At 33.7% G+C, this 21,418-nt stretch overlaps 2 protein-coding genes and 1 pseudogene across 3 annotated transcripts; 2 read left to right on the forward strand and 1 right to left on the reverse strand.

Annotated features, from left to right (window-relative positions):
• The first annotated feature begins 385 nt into the window (after window positions 1-385).
• Window positions 386-1,441, forward strand: LOC111283732 (ethylene-response factor C3 pseudogene; annotated as a pseudogene).
• Window positions 1,442-14,569: 13,128 nt separating this feature from the next.
• LOC111283693 (actin-depolymerizing factor) lies at window positions 14,570-17,251 on the reverse strand. The gene is made up of 3 exons (XM_022872276.2): window positions 17,092-17,251; window positions 16,173-16,438; window positions 14,570-15,017 (listed from the first exon to the last, which is right to left on the reverse strand). The coding sequence occupies exons 1-3, from the start codon at window positions 17,113-17,115 to the stop codon at window positions 14,867-14,869; spliced, it is 441 nt and encodes a 146-aa protein (XP_022728011.1). The 5' UTR covers window positions 17,116-17,251; the 3' UTR covers window positions 14,570-14,866.
• Window positions 17,252-18,241: 990 nt separating this feature from the next.
• LOC111283942 (uncharacterized) lies at window positions 18,242-20,823 on the forward strand. 2 transcript variants are annotated; one of them, XM_022872638.2, is made up of 7 exons: window positions 18,242-18,486; window positions 18,575-18,669; window positions 18,775-18,875; window positions 19,154-19,223; window positions 20,122-20,149; window positions 20,226-20,289; window positions 20,424-20,823. In XM_022872638.2, the coding sequence occupies exons 1-7, from the start codon at window positions 18,474-18,476 to the stop codon at window positions 20,521-20,523; spliced, it is 471 nt and encodes a 156-aa protein (XP_022728373.1). In that variant the 5' UTR covers window positions 18,242-18,473; the 3' UTR covers window positions 20,524-20,823. The 2 variants fall into 2 exon arrangements, with proteins under 2 accessions (XP_022728373.1, XP_022728374.1); XM_022872639.2 differs by having other exon boundaries at window positions 20,229-20,289; window positions 20,424-20,779.
• The last annotated feature ends 595 nt before the right edge of the window (window positions 20,824-21,418 follow it).

A 21,418-nucleotide genomic window follows, 5' to 3' on the forward strand; every position in this document is an offset into this window, starting at 1 on the left:
TGAAAAATAAGAATATAAAATGTTTAAAGTAAAAAATTTTATTTTGGTACATCTAAAGAAAGATAAACACTTAAAATGAGACGGAAAAAATAAATTTTCCTTAAGTTTTTTTAACAAAAAAAAATCTGTGTTAGCTTAATTCATTAACAAGCAATTAGGCATAGATGGTCTCCAACTCTTCTATTTTTCACAGCTCCTTCCTAATAAAGAGGAAATTCCCTGCCATATTATACTGACAAATGGCTAACAAATACCGACAAACAATATGCATCACATCTTATGTAATTTTGGGTCCAACCCCGCCGCCGTGCGTCATTTTGACTCGCGTGCGTTGTTGCTCTTTGTTTTTATCTTTTCTCATTATTTTAATCTGTGTTTGTTTTTTGTTAATATTTCTTGTTCAAAATCTGCCCTTAAATTCTTTTATATAGAGGGTTGGGTACTTTCAAATGTTGTTAAACCAAAACATAGTTTGTCATCAGTTGCCAGTGAAAGAACAAACAGAACAACCTCTGCAAATTCTGAAGCACACAGCTAAGAGAGTGATCTTGCAAGAATTAACTTCAACCAGTTATGGAGGAGTCTTCTTTCTTACAAAACTCAACTCCAGAGTTCTCCCCTGAATCATCGTTTGGCTCGCCAGAGCCTTTTTGTAGTTGCTGGGATGAGCTTCTTCTCAACCACAATTCTCTTCCTTTCAACTTCAATGACTTTGAAGAAATGACTTGGGTGGATATGTTGGCTGAAAGAGGACCTGAAGAATCCTCAGGTGTAAAGGAGGAAGAGGTAACTAAACATGAAGAATTACCCAAGAACGAAAAGAATTACAGAGGGGTGAGAAAGAGGCCGTGGGGGAAATATGCAGCTGAGATTAGAGATTCAACGAGAAATGGTGTCAGGGTGTGGCTAGGAACATTTGACAGCGCTGAAGCAGCTGCTTTAGCTTACGATCAAGCAGCATTTTCAATGAGAGGTTCATTGGCTACTCTCAATTTCCCGATAGAAATTGTCAGGGAATCGCTTCAGGACATGAAGTATCGATGTGAGGCGGGTTGCTCCCCTGTTATGGCTCTGAAGAAGAGGCACTCCATAAGAAAAAGCTCAAAGAACAAGAAAAGCAAACCACACCAGACCGCAAGGCAACAACGAAACAACTTGGTGGTGTTGGAGGATTTAGGAGCTGATTACTTGGAACAACTTCTAAGTTCATGTGAAACTGCTGCTCCTTGTTAAATTTCTTGCCATGAGGAATTTTCTTATTCCATTTCATTTTTGTTCTTTTCTTGATTTCATTGACTCTTGGAGTTGTCCGACTTTTTCTATCTTGTTCCATGGTTCAACATCTGATCTGATTTTTGTTTTCTTTGTAAAGTTGAAACTTGAAAATGATATGTAAATGTAAAAATATTTCACCTCTATGTTGTCTGACTCCATTATTGCATTCTAAACTCTATATATGAGTGATTGGCCAAAAGAAGAACTATATGTATGGGGGCCCAAATGGAGCCTAAGTTGCTTATTAAGCAGCAGTTTTTACACAAGGTTTGTACATTAAATTATGGTATCCGAAAAGAAAGCAGGGGTTGAAAGCTGGCCTGGAAAGGGACACGTCTGGTTACTGTAATCGTACTAAACAAAAGAGAAAGCTAAAACATGTGAATCTGGATTATTCTCCAGCCCAATTCTTCAACTTGCAACAAGGATTTAAAAATAAATAAATAAAACTAGTTGGATTGCAATAACAAACATAATGAACAAGAATGTCCATATCAGCTCCTGTCATTAGCGGTTTAGCAACAGCAATTTTGCACATGCAGTTAAGTTGAGAAATTTCCTCAAAAAACCGTATGTTTTTATCATTTTTACCATACTTCAACTAATGTTTGTGTCGAGCTTCGATCTCAAGTTATTCTTAAAAGGATAAAAAATAAAAATGGTTAGAAGTAAAAGCAAAAAGTGTTCCTTGTATTTGTACTCTAATGTGTAACTCATAATATATGAGATCAAAAGGAGAATAATAAGAAGAAACATGGGTAGACTGAAATTGCCTCAATGTTTGCTTGAACTTTTACATTTATAGATAAGTGATGGGGACCATTAGGAGATAATAAAAATAGTGCCAAGCTAATATAGCACTAGGTATGTCAAACAGACCGACATGTCAGGTCGGTATAAATATCAAAATTACCTTTGATTGTCTGCTAAAGGTTTCTAATAAGAAAAAATACCATTATACCATTTTGACCACTAAATACCTCCAACATTCTATCCTCGCATCAAACAGTCTGAGTATCAAACTGTTGGATGTATGATCGACACATCCGGTGTAAGACAGGTAGGCAAAAAAGAATGATGTGAAATTTGATTCTTTGAAGCTGATGTCATAGAAAGAGTTGGTATTAGGGGACAATTAGCTTTGAGCTGTGGTCTGACCTTATGGGGGTATGATCTTGTGCATATGTCTTAGGTTGAGTGCATTGTCAGCTTGAAGGTCATTGACGTGCTAATTATTCAAGATGATCTAATATTAGTGTTAGAGTTTATCTGGTCGACATGAGACTTATGCTTTTATTTCAAGAGTTTGAATTCAAGTCCTTACTTTAAACTCCGATGAAAAATGGGCATTTGATCTATCCTGGGGAAATGTCCGGTCTAGTCGGTTTAACCAGAGGTTCATCCAGTTTAACTGATCTGTCGGCATTAAATGAGAAAAGAGGTAGTTTGAGCAAAAAATTTTAAAAAGAGAAGACAAAATGACATCTTCCCATCTTTGCTCTGACACGTGACGGGGTCTGTGTCATTAATCTGATCTGCGATATGGCTATATAAAGGCAGTGGGGGCTTTCGTTTTTCACTTTCTACTTTTTTTGCTCTAAGTTAGATCTAAATTTTTTTATTTTCAAGCTTTCTGGCCTTAAAGTTATTTTTTTCTTTGTTTTTTTGGATACGTACTCTCAATTATTCCCTCCAGTTTAAGTTTTGGGAAGGTCGAGAATTTTAAGGTAGAACCTAAAGGAGGTTAGCTCAAGCAAGACAGTGATGACCTGATTCCACTAGTCATCGAAGGTCATGATTACCAGAAGATGGCCTTTTGGTTCAATATGATGTCTAAGGAAGGGTAGCACTAAAACGAGGATAATGCTCGGGTAAAAGCAGAATGGGTCTTAAGCATAAAGGAACTATGTGCTAAGATATGTTTTGAAATATAGAATTCACCTCATTTTCTTCTCTTTTAGGTTAGTCTATCTTCTATGGTCAATTTTTCTTCATCTTCTGCTGTTCCCCTTTCTAGAGCTTAGTCTTATCAAATTTCTTCTATTTATGCTCTCCAACCAATTGTTGTTTCCTTTGTCACTTTTATTCCACCTTGGTCAATTCTTGTTGAGATTACTTCTTCTCCTAAAGGATCTCTACCTCATCTTTTTTCCCCCAAGGTCGAGTTGTTCTCAGTTATAGTTCCACCTTAGAATCTTACTCCTATTCAGGAGTCATAGTTTTCTAGCGGTGAAGATTTTGATGATAAGGAGGGTCCCAAAAAGGAATAAAAGGAAAGAACCATTTCTGTTAGGGAAAGTGACGATAAGGAGAGGGATTTTATAGGGCAAGATGACTGACGAAGTTTTTTGTATATACTCCTTATGACCTCGATATGATCTCTAATGATGTAAATAGGGAACTAAAGGGTAGGGCTAATCTTGAAGATTGTCCTAATATGTATTCAATTCATCACATCCACACTTTAGAAACAATTTTTCTTTTTCTCAAAGAGGGGTATAACATATTAATATCAAACTCTTCAGATCATATCACTGATAGACTATAACCATATCGACTGTATGCATATTCGGATTCATTTGTGGCTAATATAAAGTTCCCACTTCATCATTTGTTTCAATTTTTAATTCTTATAATTTAACTATTACTTAGCTTATTTCCAACTTTATATGGTACATAATAGGTTTTATTATTCTTTGTCAACATCTGAACATTCTTCCCACTCCCCATTTATTCCAAATTTTTTCCCTTAAAAATCACCTTAGTGATTATAGGTGGTACTACATAATAGCTCAGCCCAATAAAAATTTATTTGCCAATTACCCAAGCTTAATAACAAATTGGAAGCTACTATTCATTTACCTCAAGAAACAAAAAGTAAATAAAGATGGTGAGCTAAAGGTTGGGTTCACTGTCGAGGTTAAGACATGAGAGATAATAAATGGACCTGATGTCTTTGTGGATGCACCAGTGGCCTTTTTCATCCTGAAACTATCAAATCGAGACAAAATACTAAAGTATACCCGTAAGGAAAGCTCGTCATTGATACTCACGAGCTGACCTCCCCAAAAGTAATAAATGGTATAAAATACTGAGGTAGGTATAAAGTAACCTCATAGTATTTTATTTTAACCTAATATAGATACCCCAATTTGTCTGGGGGTCTATTTGGATTAATTCTATTAATAAAAAGATTAAAAAAAATAAAAAAATGAAAAATGAGAATAAAGAAAAAATAGGCGTTGAGTTTGTATGAAATTGTATGAGGAGTTTAAGTTGGATTAAAATTTAGAGTTAAAACTTAACAGGGACTAAAATCTTTTTTGGTTTAAGGTTCTCAGATTTGAAACCCTATAAATATATGCCCATACAGTAACAGAGGGGGATCACACACAGCAACAGAACAGACAGAGATAAAAAACATAGAAACAAAAAGATTAGAAAAATCTAGTAGAAAGTCGAGATTAGCAAAAGAAAATCAGAAAAGGAAATTTTGAAGATTTTTTTCTTAAAAATTTTTGAAAAATTCTCAAATTTCGATGAAATATTTTGGTGAAACTTGAATTTTCTGACGACATTTTTTAGTTTTTTTACAATTTTTCCTAGTTTTTGGTAAAGCATTCAATCGAAATCCTAGGTTTCTAGAGAGAGAGTAAAATAAATGAAGGAAGAGAAAGAGAGGGGAAAGGAAATCTAAGGGAAAAAATTAATTTTGGCTTTCATAGCTAGTCCAAACGATGTCATTTTGAGGGTTAAAAAGCCAAAGAATCCGCGTGTTTCTATTCAGGCCAATCCGACCCGAGTGCAACCCACTTTGCTGACCCAAGTCCTATCCAAAACTTTGAGTCGAGCCGAGCTGATTTTCTTGAATTGTATTCTGAGCCGTTTTCTGTGCTTGGAGCTAAGCCGCATCGAGCCATTCCAGCTGAGCCGTTTCTATTTTTTTGGTATTTTTTATTTATTTTATTTAGTATTTTACTTATTTTTTTAAGTATTTTTGCATGATTAAATTTAGAAAATTTTAAAAATAAAAAAAATAAAATATTATTTTGAGAATAAATATTAATTATCCAATAATGAAATTTATAAAAATTTCAAATAGTAAATTTTTATAAAATTCATAGGTGAAAAATTTTATCTAAATTTATCATAAATGGTGAAATAATTTAGATAAAATTTCAATAACAATAATTAGTGTTTATTTTCAAACAAAAAAATAAAAAATATTAATAAAATTTTAGAATTAAATACAAATTATCCAATGATGAGATTCTTAGAAATTTCAAATGATAAATTTTTTAAGAAATCTTGAGGTGAGAAATTTCTCTAAATTTGTCCCAAATGGTGAAATAATTTAAAGGAAATTTCAATAAAAGTAGTTGTATTCTTTTTCAATTAAAAATTTTTAGTTGAAAATATTTGACAATTATCCAAGGATGAGATTCTTAAAAAATTCAAATGGTAAATTTCTTAAGAAATCTCTAAGTGAGAAATTTCTTTAAATTTATCTCAAATGGTGAAGGAATTTAAATGAAATTTCAATAAAACAATAATTGTCATATTATTTTCTTTTCAAAAAAACATGAGAAACAAAAAAGAATTTCTAAATAAGCCCAAATGGTGAAATAATTAGATATATTTTCAAGAAAAATAAATAATTAAATCATTTTCTGATGATAGAGTCTCTTCAAGAAAATAAATGAGATTCTTGAATACTTTCAAAGTGAGAGAATATTTTTTAGAGTTCTACCATATTGATGAAAGAATTTTAAAAATTATTTCTAATATTCAATATAAAATTTAAGACTATTAGAATAAAGACTTTATGATAAATTTAAAATAAAATGGTACCATCCTTTGGATGGGTATGTGGAGGTGCTATAACTTTTTTCATATGTAATCGAACTCCTAAACCCAGCTCTGATTTGTAGACTTGAATCTATTTTTTTAGGAACCCTTAGTCAAGCTTAGGAGTTCCTTAAAAGAATATATTCCTTAGGTGACCAATCACACCTTGTAAAAAAAGGTTGATAGCGACTTCATTTGTTAAGTTTAGCTATAGATTTATGGATTTATATGTTATGATACCTAATTTTTATCTAACTTTTAGCTTGGTCTTGCAAAGATGTCTATTAATGAAAACTTCAACTTTGCCTTATATCAGTATGCACTTAGGTCTTAAAAAAGACTAGAAGAAGATTTAGCTAGGGGTCCCCTCCCAAGGAAAGGATAAAGTTATCAACCCTTCAGTTTAGCACTCCTCGACAGTTCGAAAGATGAAGTCCAAGGCTGATAGGGATCTCTCCTTAATACAAACACCACTTCTTACCAAAAAGCTAAGGGTGGAGGTCTCATCTTCCACTTTAGAGAATCCCAAAGCCAAGGTGTTAAGGCCTAGCTCGAAGAAGATCTCTACAATATTAGAGTTTACTCCCACTAATAACCCCATTAGAAAACTTCGATGTGACAAGAAAACTTTATAAGGTTACAACCCCTCATTTTAGTAAGTATCACCTGACTTCAACTCGACTTTTTTATTATTCTTCATTCTATTTAAAGTTTGAGTTCATCTCATATAGTCTAACAAAAGTTCCCATCTCAGCTTCTGGATAAAACTAGCCAGGCCCTCCATCACACCTACCTCGTTATTGCCCATCTCTTCAAGGTCGAGAAGGATGTATCTATCCTAACTGAGGAGCACAGAAAGAGCTCAGACACCTTGAGTAATGTTAGTTCTAGCCTCAGCATATCCTATAAGAAAAAGGTCAAGTAAAGAAAGAAAAATGATGAGCTGACAATAAAGTTAAAGGCCGTCCTAGTTAAGAAAACTTTGACTGAGTCTATGAGTGAGCAAATCAAGCTCAAGCTTAATGATGCTTAGGCCGAGATAATGAGGTTGAGGTCTGAGTTAAAGGCTAAGAAGAGAAAAAGAGAATCTAAAAAAAAAAAGCTATTGAGGAATTCAAGGCTTCAAATGAATTTGTTAAGCTAAAAGTGAAGTTCTCTAGAAAAAAACATGGTCGATGCCTTTTAGTTGGCCAAGGATGAGGTACATTTTAAAATTTTCAACCTCAACCTTGACCTCTTTGATATTGATGTTAGCAATATCATATTGAAGCCTCTTTCAAATAGGACTAAGAAAGAGCAAAAATAAAAAGAAGATGATGATGAAAAGGCCATAGATGCTGAGCTCAAGGCAGCTTTGAGGGCTAAGCATGAGAGGGAAAAGGTTAGGGAAACTGAGGTTTGTTACTATTATTTCTGCTAATAAGGATGCCACTGCTACTACTGGCATCGCGGATGCATGATTCTTTTTTTTTCTTTTTAACTTTTGTAAAATTTTTTATTTTAGAATTGTTAAATGTACAAGGTTGGTTTTTGTGGTAACCTTAGATAGGGATTTTTTGTTGAGGACTTTGAAATAATCAACGAGAAATGAAATGTAGATTTTGTTCAATTAAAATTTTAGTTCAGTTGCATTATTAATTTTCTTTATTTGTGATCAAGTTTAAGCTCAGTTAATCATGATAATATGAACTCTATTGATTTACTTGGTTAATCAAGTTCAAACTTTAAGCTTGATTAAACAGACTGAAGGTTTACTTAGTCGCATAGCTTAGGAGTACCTTGAATTAAATTAACTTGAGAATCCATCCAAGTTCTAGGTCAAATTTTATTAAGTCAATTTGGTAATGAGCTCAGTGTAATCATAATTTAATTTATACTTTCAAGTACAAATACAAGTGTAAGCTCGGCTTAGTTCAAGCTATTGATAATAGACTTTCAAGTTATTCACATTCCACATCCTTGAAATGATATTGCCATTCATATCTTGTAGTTTGTAAGTTATGTCATAGATGATCTTTTTAAATGCATATGGTCCTTTTCCAACCGAGACTAACTTGTCATCTCGGTCATCTATTCTTGAAGCTTCAACTTTTCTAAGCACCTAGTCATCTTTCTTGATGTACATATGTTAAACCTTTTTGTTATAATACTTAGACACCTTTTGTTGATAAATCGCTATCTATGTCAAGGCTATGTCTCTTTACTTTTCGATAAGGTTTAGGTCGACTCTTAATGCTTTCTCATTTTTTTCTTCTGACCCTAATTCTACCCTTAAGCTCGGAAGACCGATCTCAACAAATCTTACGACCTTTATTTCAAATGCCAAGTAGAACAAGATTTTGTTTGTTAGTACTTTAGTGGTTGTCCTTAAAGCCCATAGCACTTCTGGTAGTTCGTTGGCTAACCTCCCCTTTGTTGCATCAAGTCTCTTTTTCAGGGCTTCCAATATTATCTTGTTCACTACTTCGACCTATCCATTGGATTGATGGTGGATGACTGATGTGAATCTTAAGTCATTATGAAGGTTTGAGCACCATTTTTTAAACCTCAAGTTTTCAAATTATTTGCCATTGTCTGTTATTATGAATTGAAATAAGCCAAATCTACAAACTATATTCTTTCATACAAATTTCTTAACCTAGGCCTCTGTTGTAGTGGCCAGGACGTCAATTTCAAGCCATTTGGTAAAATAGTTCATTGCCACTAAGATAAATCTCCTCTGACCTATGGTCAAAATAAACGGTTCAAGGATATCTATTCTTCACTACATGAAGGGCATAGGTTAATGATAGGGGTGAGCTCAGTTGAAGGGAGATGTTGCACATGAGCAAACCTTTGACATATATTGTATATCTTAACTAGCTTAATCGCATACCTTCTTATGGTAAGCCAATAATAACCTTACCTAAGCACTTTATAGGCTAATTGTTGAGGTCCAAGGTGGGTTCCACATATTCTTTCATGAATTTCTCGTAGGACATAATCTGTCTCTCTCTCATCAACGCATTTTAGGTAAAATAGGCTAAAAGACCTTTTGTATAGTTTCCCTTTGATCATTATGTACCGATAAGCTTTTTTTATTGATGTTTTAACTCGAATCCTATCTTAAGGTAGTGTTCCCGTGGTCAGATATACCTTGATTAATGTTATCCATTTTTTTTTGTGATCTACATTACAAGTTTGTCTTTGGTGCTTTTATATGTCAGTTCTTTTACCAAGACTTGATCTGAGCTTTCTGTTATTATTCTTGAAGCCAACTTAGATACGGAGTCCACCTCTAAATTTTTTAATCTTGGTATTTTTTTTACCTTGCTTTCTTGAAACCAGCCACCAGAGTTAGCATTTTATCTAGATATTTTTGAATTTCATCTTTTTGAGCTCTGAACTCTCCATTTATTTAATTGACTACTAGTTGAGAGTCGCTATACGCAATTATACATTGAATTTTTAGTTTCGTTGCCAACCTTAAACTAGCTATTAATGCCTCATATTCTACCTTATTGTTAGATGCTCTGAACTTAAATCTCAAGACATATAGATATTATAGTCTTTCTGGGCTGATTAGAATAAGGCCAACTCTTTCGCTATTATTCATGGTCGATCCATCAATATAAAGTTTTTTTGTTTAGGGTTTTCTTTTTTTTCTTGGGTCATTTTTTAATTTTTCTATATAGTTGTAGCTAATTTCTAGCCCTATTAATACTTTACTCATAAAATACATCAATTTTTGCTGCCCTTTTTTCCTTTTAGACCAAAATCAAACTGATGGCTTGGTCTACAGTAGCTAAGTATAGATATAGTTTGTTGAACCTCAGCTTAGATAGAATGGGTAGAAAGGATAAGAACTCTTTGAGTTCTTCAAATGCTTTTTGACATTGAGGAATACACCTGAAGTCAAAGATGTTTTTGAGAATTTTGAAGAATGGCAAACATCATTCTATTGACCTGGACATGAATCGACTCAAGGTGACTATTCTACCAGTTAACCTTTATACTTATTTTATCGAGGTCTGTGCCTTCATGTTTAAGATTACTTGAACCTTTTCTGGGTTCACCCCTGCCCCTCTTATATTGATCATGTAATCGAAGAATTTATCCGACGTGACCTCAAAGACACATTTGCTTAAGTTAAATATTATATTATACTTTCTCAAGGTGTTAAAAGTCTCTTGAAGGTCTTTCAGGTGCTCGATCAAGCTCTTGCTTTTGACTATCATGTTATCCATATATACTTTCAAGTTATGACTAATTTGATTTTCAAATACCTTATTTACCAGCCTTTAGTAGGTCGCCCTTGTATTTTTTAATCAGAAAGGCATCACCTTGTAACAGTAAAGACCTTTTTTGGTAATAAAGGCTATCATTTTCTTGTCATCTTTTAGCATTTTGATTTAATTATAACCAGAATAGACATTTATAAAGTTAAGGAAGCCATGCTCGGCACTATCATTTACTAGTCGATCCATGCTAAAGAGAGAAAAGTTATCTCTTAGGCATGCTTTGTTTAGGTTGATAAAGTCAATTCACATCTTTCATTTCTTGTTGTGCTTTTTGATCATGACTACGTTGGTTATCCATTTAGGGTAGTAGACTTACATGATAAAACCTGCTTGCAGTAATTTGTCAACCTTTTTTTCGATGGCCCTTTATCTTTCTAAGGCAATTTTTTTTTTTCAAAGTGGTTTTACCTCAATATTAGTATGTAGCCTATAAAGCATTACTTTAATATTAATTCCAAACATATCGAATGGTATCCAAGCAAACAGGTTGACATTATCTCTCAAAAGTTGAATTAACTAATCTTTATGTTGAAGTTTGGTTTCGATCTATATATGTTTTACAGAGGCGCTATCCTAGAATGAAATTGCTACGAGATCCTCTATCAATTCAGGTTGATTTCATCCGAGTTCGATCATTGATCAATTTTTTTTTGTTCGATTAAGTTTGGATCATTTCTTATGAAAATAGATCCCGACGTGATAATCAATGTATTATTGATGACTTGCTAAATATATATATATATATGTAGTGAAATTAATATGTAATTTTCATTTCATACTATATTTTGCCCAACATATTAGTTTTATCCAAATGACATGTAGTTATTCACGTCGATTAAAAGCTCAGTCCTCTTTAGAATTACCTTAAAAAATTTTAAAAATAGAATAAAAAATTTCTTTTTGTTAGAGTTTAAAAGCTCGAAGTGGCTTAAGAATACACTTTTGTCAGGTTAGTCTTACATTCTATGTTCTTGCTTATGGCTTTTTGTTTCTTGTCGACTTTGGCTGCTTGCCCTTTCTCAATATTTTTATTCTCAGATGAACTGCTAGTTTGTTTCCCAGTCTTTTCTTTCATTGTTGTGACATAACACTATCATACCATGGACTGGTCTCTCTTGACCTTTCCAACCTCATTAGGTGTTAGAAATTTCACTTTCAAATAGGGAGTTGAGCCTTTTAGCCGCATAACAGATTGACTAAGTAGACCAAATATCATGTTGTAAGCTGATGGGACATCGACAACCATAAATTCTATGATCGAGGTGATAGTCTTCGATTCTATCCCCAATGAAATCGATAGCTTGATGGTTTTTTTCATCGATACCTGCTCATTCCCAAATCTTACTAATGTTATGATGATCAGTGGTAATTGATCTTCATTAATTCCCATATACTTCATAGTATTATAATACATGACGTCGATCAAGCTCTCATTATCAAATAGGATTCTCTTGACTACATAGTTGTATACTACGATCATGATCATTATAGCATCATTATATAGGTGTTGGATTCTTTTTAATTCTTTTAGGTCGAATGAGATCAATTCGTCTTTCAAGTCTTTTTCTCTCTTTGTTGAGATGTCTACGACCATGACCATGCCTAGATTAAATTTTTTTTATCGAGGTAAAGTTGCCTTAAGTGATCACATCAATCACCTCTCCTCAAACTTTTTTTCTTCCATTTTTGATCTTCTTTCTCTATCCCAGATGTGCTCTCTTCAATCTTGTCTGTAGTCTGTTCTGGGTTAGCTCTGTCTTCGTTATTTTACAAACCTCCCTAGCTTCCTTATCCTTATCAGAACTTTGATCTCATTTTTTAGGTTGATGCAATCTTCGATATTGTGGCCAATGTCTCTATGAAAGGTATATTTTTTGGTCGGATCCCTCTTTTTATTTTATCTCAGTGATTTCCACCATCTGAGGTCGAGATTTCTTTCAATTTACATCAGAATCCTCTTTCGGGAGGAATTCAGTGCAATGTAGTTCCTTTTTTTATTGGGGCTTTTAGCCCTATATCGTCTCCTTCTTGGGAAAAGATCGTAAAAATCCTTGCTTTTTTTACAATCGATGAGGGGGTATGAGTCTTTCTCACCTCAATTGTTTTTCATTGTAGCTTTGGCATTTATATATTTTTAGCTATCAGTAAGACGTCAGCTAGGGTTTTAGGTGGTTCTAGCGACAAGGTTAACTTTAGATGGTAATCTTTGTCATTAAATCCACTTGTCATGAGGGCTATAGTGATCGTTTGCTCCAAGTCTTTAACCTATAGCGCTTCTGCATTAAAATGCATGACATAACTCTTCAAAGACTCATTGCGACCTTGCTGGATTGACATCAAACTCAAAGTCATCTTCTTCGCTCTTCAACTACTTACAAATTTAGACAAGAATGAGTAGTTTAGCTTTTTGAATGTTGTAATTGACCTCGGTTTCGAGCTAGTGTACTAGGACCACGCTATGCCTTTTAGAGTGGTAGCCAGGCCTTTGCACATTAGAGCTTCATTTGCACTTTACATCATCATGTTAGTCCTATAAAGTTTTAAATGATCAAAAGGGTCAGAAGTATCGTCATAGGTTTCCAAGATCGACATTTTAAATCCTTTCGGAGGTATGGCTCTATCAATTTCTTCAATGAAAGGCGAGGTCTCTAGGAACTTGAGAGTGTCCTCAAATGCCATTGCTTTTGTTTTCAGTTCTTTCTCCATGGTTTGCATCCGACCTTTCAAATCCTTATTCGGTTGGGGTTCAGGGTTCGTCTATTTAAATTTTTGAGTTACGACATGTGTTGAGTTGTGGCTGGGGTAATGGCAAATCAGAGTGTTATGCTCCTCTTCTCTAGACGTCGAGAAGGCTTCAAGTTCTTCATAGCTTGGTTATTTTACTGCGGCTTCTCAACCAGAGGTGATTAATTTAGGTACTTTTGAAATTTGTGGTGGGGTTATGGTCCACAACATCTGTTTAAAGGCTTAGATAAGGCTTGAAATTGTTCCATGGTGGGGTTGTTTGTAATGGCAGGGGTCATTCTGAGTGCTAATTGTTATGCATTTCTGTTCTAGCCGGGATGGCCATCTCTTCTTCCTCTAAAATTCTATTAATTGGTGGCATCGTCTTGTGCTCAGCTAGTGGATGGAAAGACCCCCTATTTGGTGCGCCAAATGTTTGTACCAAATTCCGAACCAAACTCCGATCTTAGAGCATTATTGGAAAGACAGAAGATAAGAACAATTAGAAACAAAGGTAAAGAGTGTTCCTTGCACTTGCATTCCGATGCGCAAGTCAGAATAGATAAGGTCAAAATGAGAGAAATAAGTGTAGATTGAACTTGCCTCAATGTTTGCCTAGATCTTCATATTTATAGATAAAAACGATAAAGAACATTAGGGGACAATAAAGACAATGCCGAGCTGATATGACACTGACTGTGTCAAACCAACCTGACTTGTCAAGTCAGCACAAATGTCGAAATTACCTTTTTCTTGTCTACTAAAGACTTCTAATAGGGAAAAAAACCACTATACCTTTTTTACTATTAAATGCCCCCAACAATTAAGATCAAAAACATCAATTTACCTGAAATCGAAAAAGTTATGAGCAAGGAGAATGTAGGGCAAGAAGATTTTATTTTGTTATAAATTAGAATGGGTATAAAAATGAGAAGCAAATTGTTCAAGATAAATTGAAAAGTCTAAAGCAGACTGAGGTGAGCAAGTCTTTCCCTTCATTAGTGATCCATAAGCCACATCAGAAAATGAATGGATCCATAATTCGATATATTATGTCCCAAAGACGAGCCCTTCCACTCAAGAGGTTTAGGGTCTATCCTAAACATGAAGAATAATTTGAATATTGAAAGACTTAAATCTTGATTGATCAATACGTATGTGCATATAAATACAAGTTACAAGTTCTACGAATACAAACTTGAGATTTCAAGTTCAACTTATCGACAGCAGTTGCATCTGGCAGCTTTGAGGAGATGATGAACTCATTGGGATATTGGATCATTATTTGTGGGTACTAATCAAGGAAGCTTCATAATATGCACAGCCTTTGAATTTCAATGCTATTCTGCCCAGCAAATATTCCTGCATTATATTGGCTTTCCTGAAGCATTTTCAATACTGGAACACGAAATTTATTGGATATGGGAGCAGAGAGAAAATAATTCTTAGACAAACCAATTATATATGTGAATAGTTTAAGAGTTTCCAAATACCAATGACAAACATTCTTCGTTCAGAGGAAAAAAAAGAGGAAAGAACCAGAATTAACTGCAATAGGATAATGTGAGCCCAGAGCTTCATATCAGCTTCACCAGATTCTGTTTATTCAAGGATTTACACATACACTATGTTGTGTCAGAAAACGATTCTGCACATAGCTTTATGAAGCAAGGACTAATTCAGAGTTGGCAAAGCAAAGAAGGGAATTCCTCAAATGGAACAGTTAAACTACAAACTGTTCAACGAGCACGATCCTTCAACACTTCAAGATCCATCTCTGTAGGGTCAGTAGCCTGAATCTCATAGTGGATACCATCCAGTTCCCTTCTAAGCCTGTCTTTTGAAGTGGCATAGAGCATCTTTGCACGGATTCGGGAGGATGAAGGGGACCTGATCAACAAAACCCAATTGTTAACTAAGAAGACCTGATGGGCAACTTCTTTAATGTGATAAATGCCAGAGGAGTGCCATTGCCACATGATAACAATAATAACAATGTCATGTACATAAATGACAAAAAACAAACAACCATTTTTTATCCCTAGACATGTTAGGATTATGGCCCTATTTTCATAAAACGATGATAAAACAAATGCAAAGAAAAAATTGAACACATGAAATTTATAATGGTTCATTCTCAACAGGAAAGCTGCATCCACTTGGTAGTCGCTTGAGTAGTTTTCACTATGAAGAAAAGAGAAATTACAATCGCAATAATAAACCCTTAAACTACGGGCCTTTTAAATATTAGCATAATCAGGATGATTGAGTTGCATATACAAAAAACCCAAAATACATTTACTTAATATTATTATTTCATCTAAAATTTTGTTCAAGGAGTTCATAGGAACAATCAGTGTCAAGGTAGTAATTAAGTTTCACACAACAAGTGAAACCAAAGGCTCAAAAGAGGAACCTTCTTGCCTAAAAGGTAAAAAACTAAGACAGCACAATAAGATGCCCAATTATGGTAAGGTTAAGAAAGTTTAATCAAGCAAAACATGGGCCAAATACTGTTCAGCATTTTATCTCTTTCAGCTGCATTCATTCATAAATGCTGCCATGGATAGTACACAGGCAACCCCTATTACTCCATTTTACTCCTTTCTAGCTGCAGGGCAACCAATTTCACATAAAACTTTAATGGTTCTCTAATATGCATAAAGAACAAAAAAGGGGTACCATACAGACATATGCACTCAAAATCATTTGCAAAAATGAAAAGAATGATCAGAATCTGTGAAGCATAATCTACATGAAGATAACAATAATATAGCAACATAGGCAAAGGCATTGAAAAGGGAATGTGGACAAAAATTTTCTATCAAACTAAAGTACTAAACAATTGACAGGTATCCCACATCTTCATGGAGGTCAAAGCCAATCCATCATGTTGATGCTAAAATGCGATAAACAATTGAAAATTGTCACTTGAGTTGTATAACTAGATAAGATGTCGAGTAAACGACCTGTCAACTAAGAAGCAGTAACTCCCATCAAATATGTTAAATTGCAACATAAAGACAACTAAAGGCAAAAGCTAACCATGCAATGAAGAAAATCTTGCTCTTTTGACAATTCTCAGAAGTAACAAAATCAAAGTCATAGACAGCATATCGGCAATCATTCTCGGGCAGAGATGCAGTGAAGTCATCATAGCCCTCAGCAGGGCCACCAGTTTTCTCAACTAGGACCTCTCTTTTCTTCTCATCTATCTTAAATATCACATATCGGTAAACTTTCTTCCTTTGCAGTTGCAGAAAAGTATCCTTGGTGTGATCAGCAACGCCCATGCCAGATGTAGCATTTGGCTGGAAACAGTAGCAGATTGTTAGACACTTATTTGATTGCTAACTTAATCAAAGCTATCGAGTTCATCTCAGGTATAGAATCAAAGTTTTCATATTTTTCAAGAGATGACCACAAATGGACTGACATATTCATTATTTTAGGAGAATAAAGTTCTTGAATGAGTAATTATCTCCAACAAACAGTGCCAAATTCAAAACACAAGGTTGAAACATATGAAGTAATTCAGAATTTTGAAAACCAAACAACATATAGAGCACATGCAATAGCAGAAACTCAAGTTAACATGTACAATAAGCTCGTTGGTCCCCAAGAATATCAAAGATAGCCTCAGAAGTCAGAACCCAAACTATTGGTACATCAATTGCTGAAGCTGATCCATCAAAAGCAGAAAAAGAAAAGAAAAAAAAAAGGGCATTTCCTTGGTTATATTTACTTCCACATCAAATCATTTCTAACACCAAATTGTAATGTTTTGTTTTGAACAAGAAGCAAAATGAAAACCCTTTATCTAGTAAAACGCATTCTTGTTGCTAGTTAGAACAGAGATCAGCCAAAGAACTAGCAAATTAAACATTTTTAGACAACTCAAAAGGAATTAAAAAAAAAAAACCCATGAAACCGAAAGAAGGAAAGCAAATAGACTGAGAGATACCCGACTGAGTCCTCTAAACGACATGGCAGCGGAAAGAAGTGTTGGATAAAAAAACTGAGAAAGAAGGAAAGAAGGAAATAAGGAGTAACCCTGGCTTATTAACAACAGGCACAGGCAGAGTGATACATGAAAGAGAGTGGCGGAACTTATACTAATAACATGGGAAAAAACGGTAGGTTCGCAATAAAGAAAAAAATTAAAAAAAAAAAAAGCATTCATAATATATGTCCACTACTTTAGAAAAAGAAAAAATTAATGCTACCTTTGGCTTTATTATTATTTTTTAAAATTTTTGTGAGGTGAGAAAGAGTAATTGTAAGATTGGCTTTTTCAGAACAACTATATATGTTTTTTATAAAGACAATGAGAATAAAAAAAATATTATAAGTATTAAAATTTGAGTTTTTAATTTATTAAATATATGTAAAAAAATTATAAATGTTTGAATTTTAATTTTAAATTTATTAAATGTTATTTTTTAAATTGATTTTTTTTCTCTAAATTACATTTTTTTAATATATAAAATTTTTATTTTTTACATTTTAAAATTATTTTTATGATTTTTTTGACATTAAAAATTGTCAAATTTTAATTTTATTAAAAAAATTTAAATTTAAATATTAAATATATTTAAATAAAATTTTTTAAAAATATTGTAAAAGTTAATATATGATAAATATTTTGAAAGGAAGAATAAATAAATAAATTGAGAACAAATTTAAATTCATAAATAATGCTATCTTTTTAAATATAAATAAAGCAATGAAAACCTAAAACTAGTATTTTAGAAAGAAAATAGTCGAAAAATGTAAAATAGTTGACAAAAGAAAAACAAAGTTGAAAATGACATAGGAATCTTCCGAAAATAATAAAAGAAGAAAAAAACAAAAAAAGAAAAGTGGGGCGGTGCGTAGGGTTAACGCTTGCAATTTGGATCCTTTACGGATTGGACCAGCGGGGAAAGCCGAAAGTGAACCTTCAAAAACGTCTCCTTTTTCTTTTATTAATAATCTCTAAATAAAATTTTCATTTTGACCTAAAATAAAATCAAAAATCTCAGCCGTCCATGGGGCCCCTTTAGATCATCGTCATCCATTCAACTTCCTCTTCTTCTTCTTCTAGTCGCCGCGTATCCATCTTTTTTTCTTGTAATTACAGTTTTATACAAGAAAAAAATCCAAAGTAAACCCGACCCAATAACCCAACTTCGCCCAGTCCGGCCCAAACGACAAACTGATGGAGACAATTCGGACCTTTTGAAAACGGGGGCATTCCTCAACGTTTAACTTTCGGAAACGAAATGGATCCGATCCGACTCCGATGAAGTTCTCTTCTACTTAGGTTTTAGGGTTCTAATCATCTCAAAATTTTCGCGCGAAAATATGGATCACGACGGTAGCCATTACGATCACATCTTTTAAATTCGATTTTTGAGTTTCTATTGCCTTTTTTATAAGAGAAGAATTGAAAACATTGTTTTTAGGTCCAAGAGGATTATCAACCCCGTCGGCGATGCTGGCTTCTCTGCTTAGTAGAAGAGCCAAGCTTCAAGAAGAGCTTCGAAACATCGAAAGACAAGTGATTTCATCCTTTTCTTTCGTCTTTTCCACCAAATGTTTTCGAATTTGATTATATTTCATATTCGTATTTCTGCTTTTGAATATTGTGGAAAGTTGAATGCAGGTGTATGATATGGAGACAAGTTATTTACAAGATCCAACGCAATGCGGCAACGTTTTGAAAAGCTTTGAGGGGTTCCTCTCTTCATCTAAGAACACTGCGCTGTATGGAATACCTGTTTTTTGCTCTTTGATGTAAATGCTTTATTTCTCATTATGTATGTTTAGGATTTACCAAAGGGTAAAACTTGATCTGGAGACTGACAGTGTAGAGTCTGTTAGATGTGTATTTCTTAAGGACTCTGCAGTTTAGCTGAATTTCTCACCTTTTTAAAGTTCCATTCTGAGTCATAGTCTGAAATTCAAACAAATTCAGTTCAATGCAAACTTGTCTTATGGATTTGTATATTATGTGTGAGCCATGTATTGAACTTGTCTTGCAGATTGAAACGGTCCAGGAAGTTCCAGCCTGAAGATAGGTTATTCTCATTATCTTCGGTCACTTCACCTGCAGTGCGTATTCTTAATTAATTTTCCCTCTTTTTCCTCTTCTTCTTTTCTTGTTTGTTTGCGTATTTACTTCTTGTCCATTTCTAATGAAGTGAATTATGAGGTGGGTTTTTTCAAGTGCTGGCACAGAACCAATGCTCACTTGAAAATGTGTTTTCCTACAACTAAAGTGTAGGCAATGTCGAACAGATTGCGATTCTGTTATATAGAGTTGCATGTGAATTATGAAGCACCTTTGACCAATAATAGGATGATGAGATGGTGTTTGCTTATTATCTATCACATATTGTTTTTATTGTTCTCTTTGGTGGAGATAGGGGTGTCCTCATTTCACAAGAGCTTGTATCATTTTGTATTCAATTGCATACTCAGCTACAGATTGCGTTACAACCATTCTAGTATCTGCAGAGAAGCTCATGAACTGAATGCAACTTTATGCAAGAATCATGTTGCTATTGCTGCAAATAAAAGCACCAAAGATTGCATGCCCTTATAGGCTGAAGCCTTTCTGACACTTCTCAAGTATATGAATCGAAATGAATGCATTGCTTCCTTTTCTACAGAAATCCTGCCAAATCTTTCCCAACTAACACTAGCAAAGGCTGTGATCTTAAAGCCATTGTCAAAAAACAGCTCCTCCAGACATGGCATCTCTTTGTTTAGTAGCAATGGATGTTTTAACCATATCTATGACTACCTTTATAGGGGAAAAACTCTCCATGGATTTCATAAAAGATGAAATTCTCAGTAAAATAGTTGTTTTATGTTTACAGCTTAATGCAGCTAATTTTCATTGACTTTAAAGCAGTGACTGGTGCCTACAACTTAATTTTTCTCTCACAATTTTGTTCACTAGGAGGTTTTTCAAACTGATTTTTTCTTCTGTTGTTTATTTTGTCAGGCTGAAGACATTGCTGCTGGTAGAGATGGTAAGCCTATAAAATACAAATGCATTTTTAGATTTCCTTTCTTGATGTTTGTTGTTTGTTATTCCTATGCGTTTAGCAGATGGGAAATCAGACCATGGTCCTGGGCGGTATAAGGGTGGAGGTTACTTCGCCAATGGGCAGTAAGTGTATTAACTTTGTATCCATTCTGAATATTGTTTTGCAAAAATTACCTTGGTCTGAAATGCTCGGAAAACAAGGATGATATATCCTGCAAACACTAAAAATATAAAACTTTTGTCTGCGAATTCTTTAGAGGAAAACCAAAGAAGGGAAGAGCTAGAGATGCAAAGAGAATGAGGCATTCTAGTGAACCAGATTTTGACTATGATGATGATCCTGATGTGACATTGTGAAACTACTTGGATCTGATGAAATGCTTCAAGGCCTTTCCTTCGAGATTCCATGTCCAATCTTTAGATTGTTTGTCTCAAAACAATCAGTGATGGCAGAGGTTATTTACAGGATTTTGAAGTGTACCAAAAAAAGAAAAAGGCTTTTTTATTTTTCATAGTGCTCAAATGGAATCAGGGGTACATATGATCACTATGTTAAATTGCAGTGTAAATGAACCTGTACAGTGAAAAGCTCCTGGTCAAGTTCAGGCAACAAGTTTCTTCTCTTTTTTATTTTAATCAGCATTTTAATTAAGGTTATATATGCTTTGGATTCTTAATTTAAAACTGTAAGGATGAGGTTGGCATTGTGTTTGGATGTTTAGGGAAACTCGCTTTGCAGTAAAGTAAAATGCAAAATGATGCACTGATCGTGGGCTGAACCTAAGCCGAATTAGCTAATTAGGGTCAAAGCAGGGGCTGAACGTAAGATGAATTCCGTAGCACATGACAGTGAAACGACGACGTTTTCCGACATTACTTTTTATTACGAATTTAATATTAAAAAAACTAAAGGAAACAATTTTAGCATTTTGTTTTGTATATGTGAAAAATATTGAATTGTGCAAGTTTAGTAAATACCGACCTAGAAGATATATTTTTTAAAAAAGTTATAAACTTTGTTAATATTTTTAACCATAACCAAATAGGTTGAAATAAAAACTTCTAAAGTATTATAATTATGAATTTATATTTAATGTACTATCAATTAATAAATTATATATATTATCAGTAAACTAAATTATATCACGTCATTAATGAAAATTTTTTTTAAAATATCAAAGTTTGTATATTTATTTTAAAAGATTTTTTATAAAAAGACAACTACAAAAAAAATTACAATTTTAATCAAATA

The sequence above is a fragment of the Durio zibethinus genome, chromosome 3 (genome assembly GCF_047325235.1).
Source record: "Durio zibethinus cultivar Kanyao isolate XHJ-2024 chromosome 3, ASM4732523v1, whole genome shotgun sequence".
Taxonomy (NCBI): Eukaryota; Viridiplantae; Streptophyta; class Magnoliopsida; order Malvales; family Malvaceae; genus Durio; species Durio zibethinus.

What these genes read in the sequence shown, in the direction of transcription:
- LOC111283693 (XM_022872276.2), bottom strand. Translation starts at nt 17,115, where the DNA reads ATGTCGTTTAGAGGACTCAGTCGG. An exon ending in CGTTTAGAGGACTCAGTCGG is followed by an intron (nt 16,439 to 17,091) that starts GTATCTCTCAGT and finishes TACTGTTTCCAG; the next exon opens with CCAAATGCTACATCTGGCAT. An exon ending in AAGATTTTCTTCATTGCATG is followed by an intron (nt 15,018 to 16,172) that starts GTTAGCTTTTGC and finishes TTTGTTGATCAG; the next exon opens with GTCCCCTTCATCCTCCCGAA.
- LOC111283942 (XM_022872638.2), top strand. An exon ending in TTCGAAACATCGAAAGACAA is followed by an intron (nt 18,670 to 18,774) that starts GTGATTTCATCC and finishes AGTTGAATGCAG; the next exon opens with GTGTATGATATGGAGACAAG. An exon ending in GGTTACTTCGCCAATGGGCA is followed by an intron (nt 20,290 to 20,423) that starts GTAAGTGTATTA and finishes CGAATTCTTTAG; the next exon opens with AGGAAAACCAAAGAAGGGAA.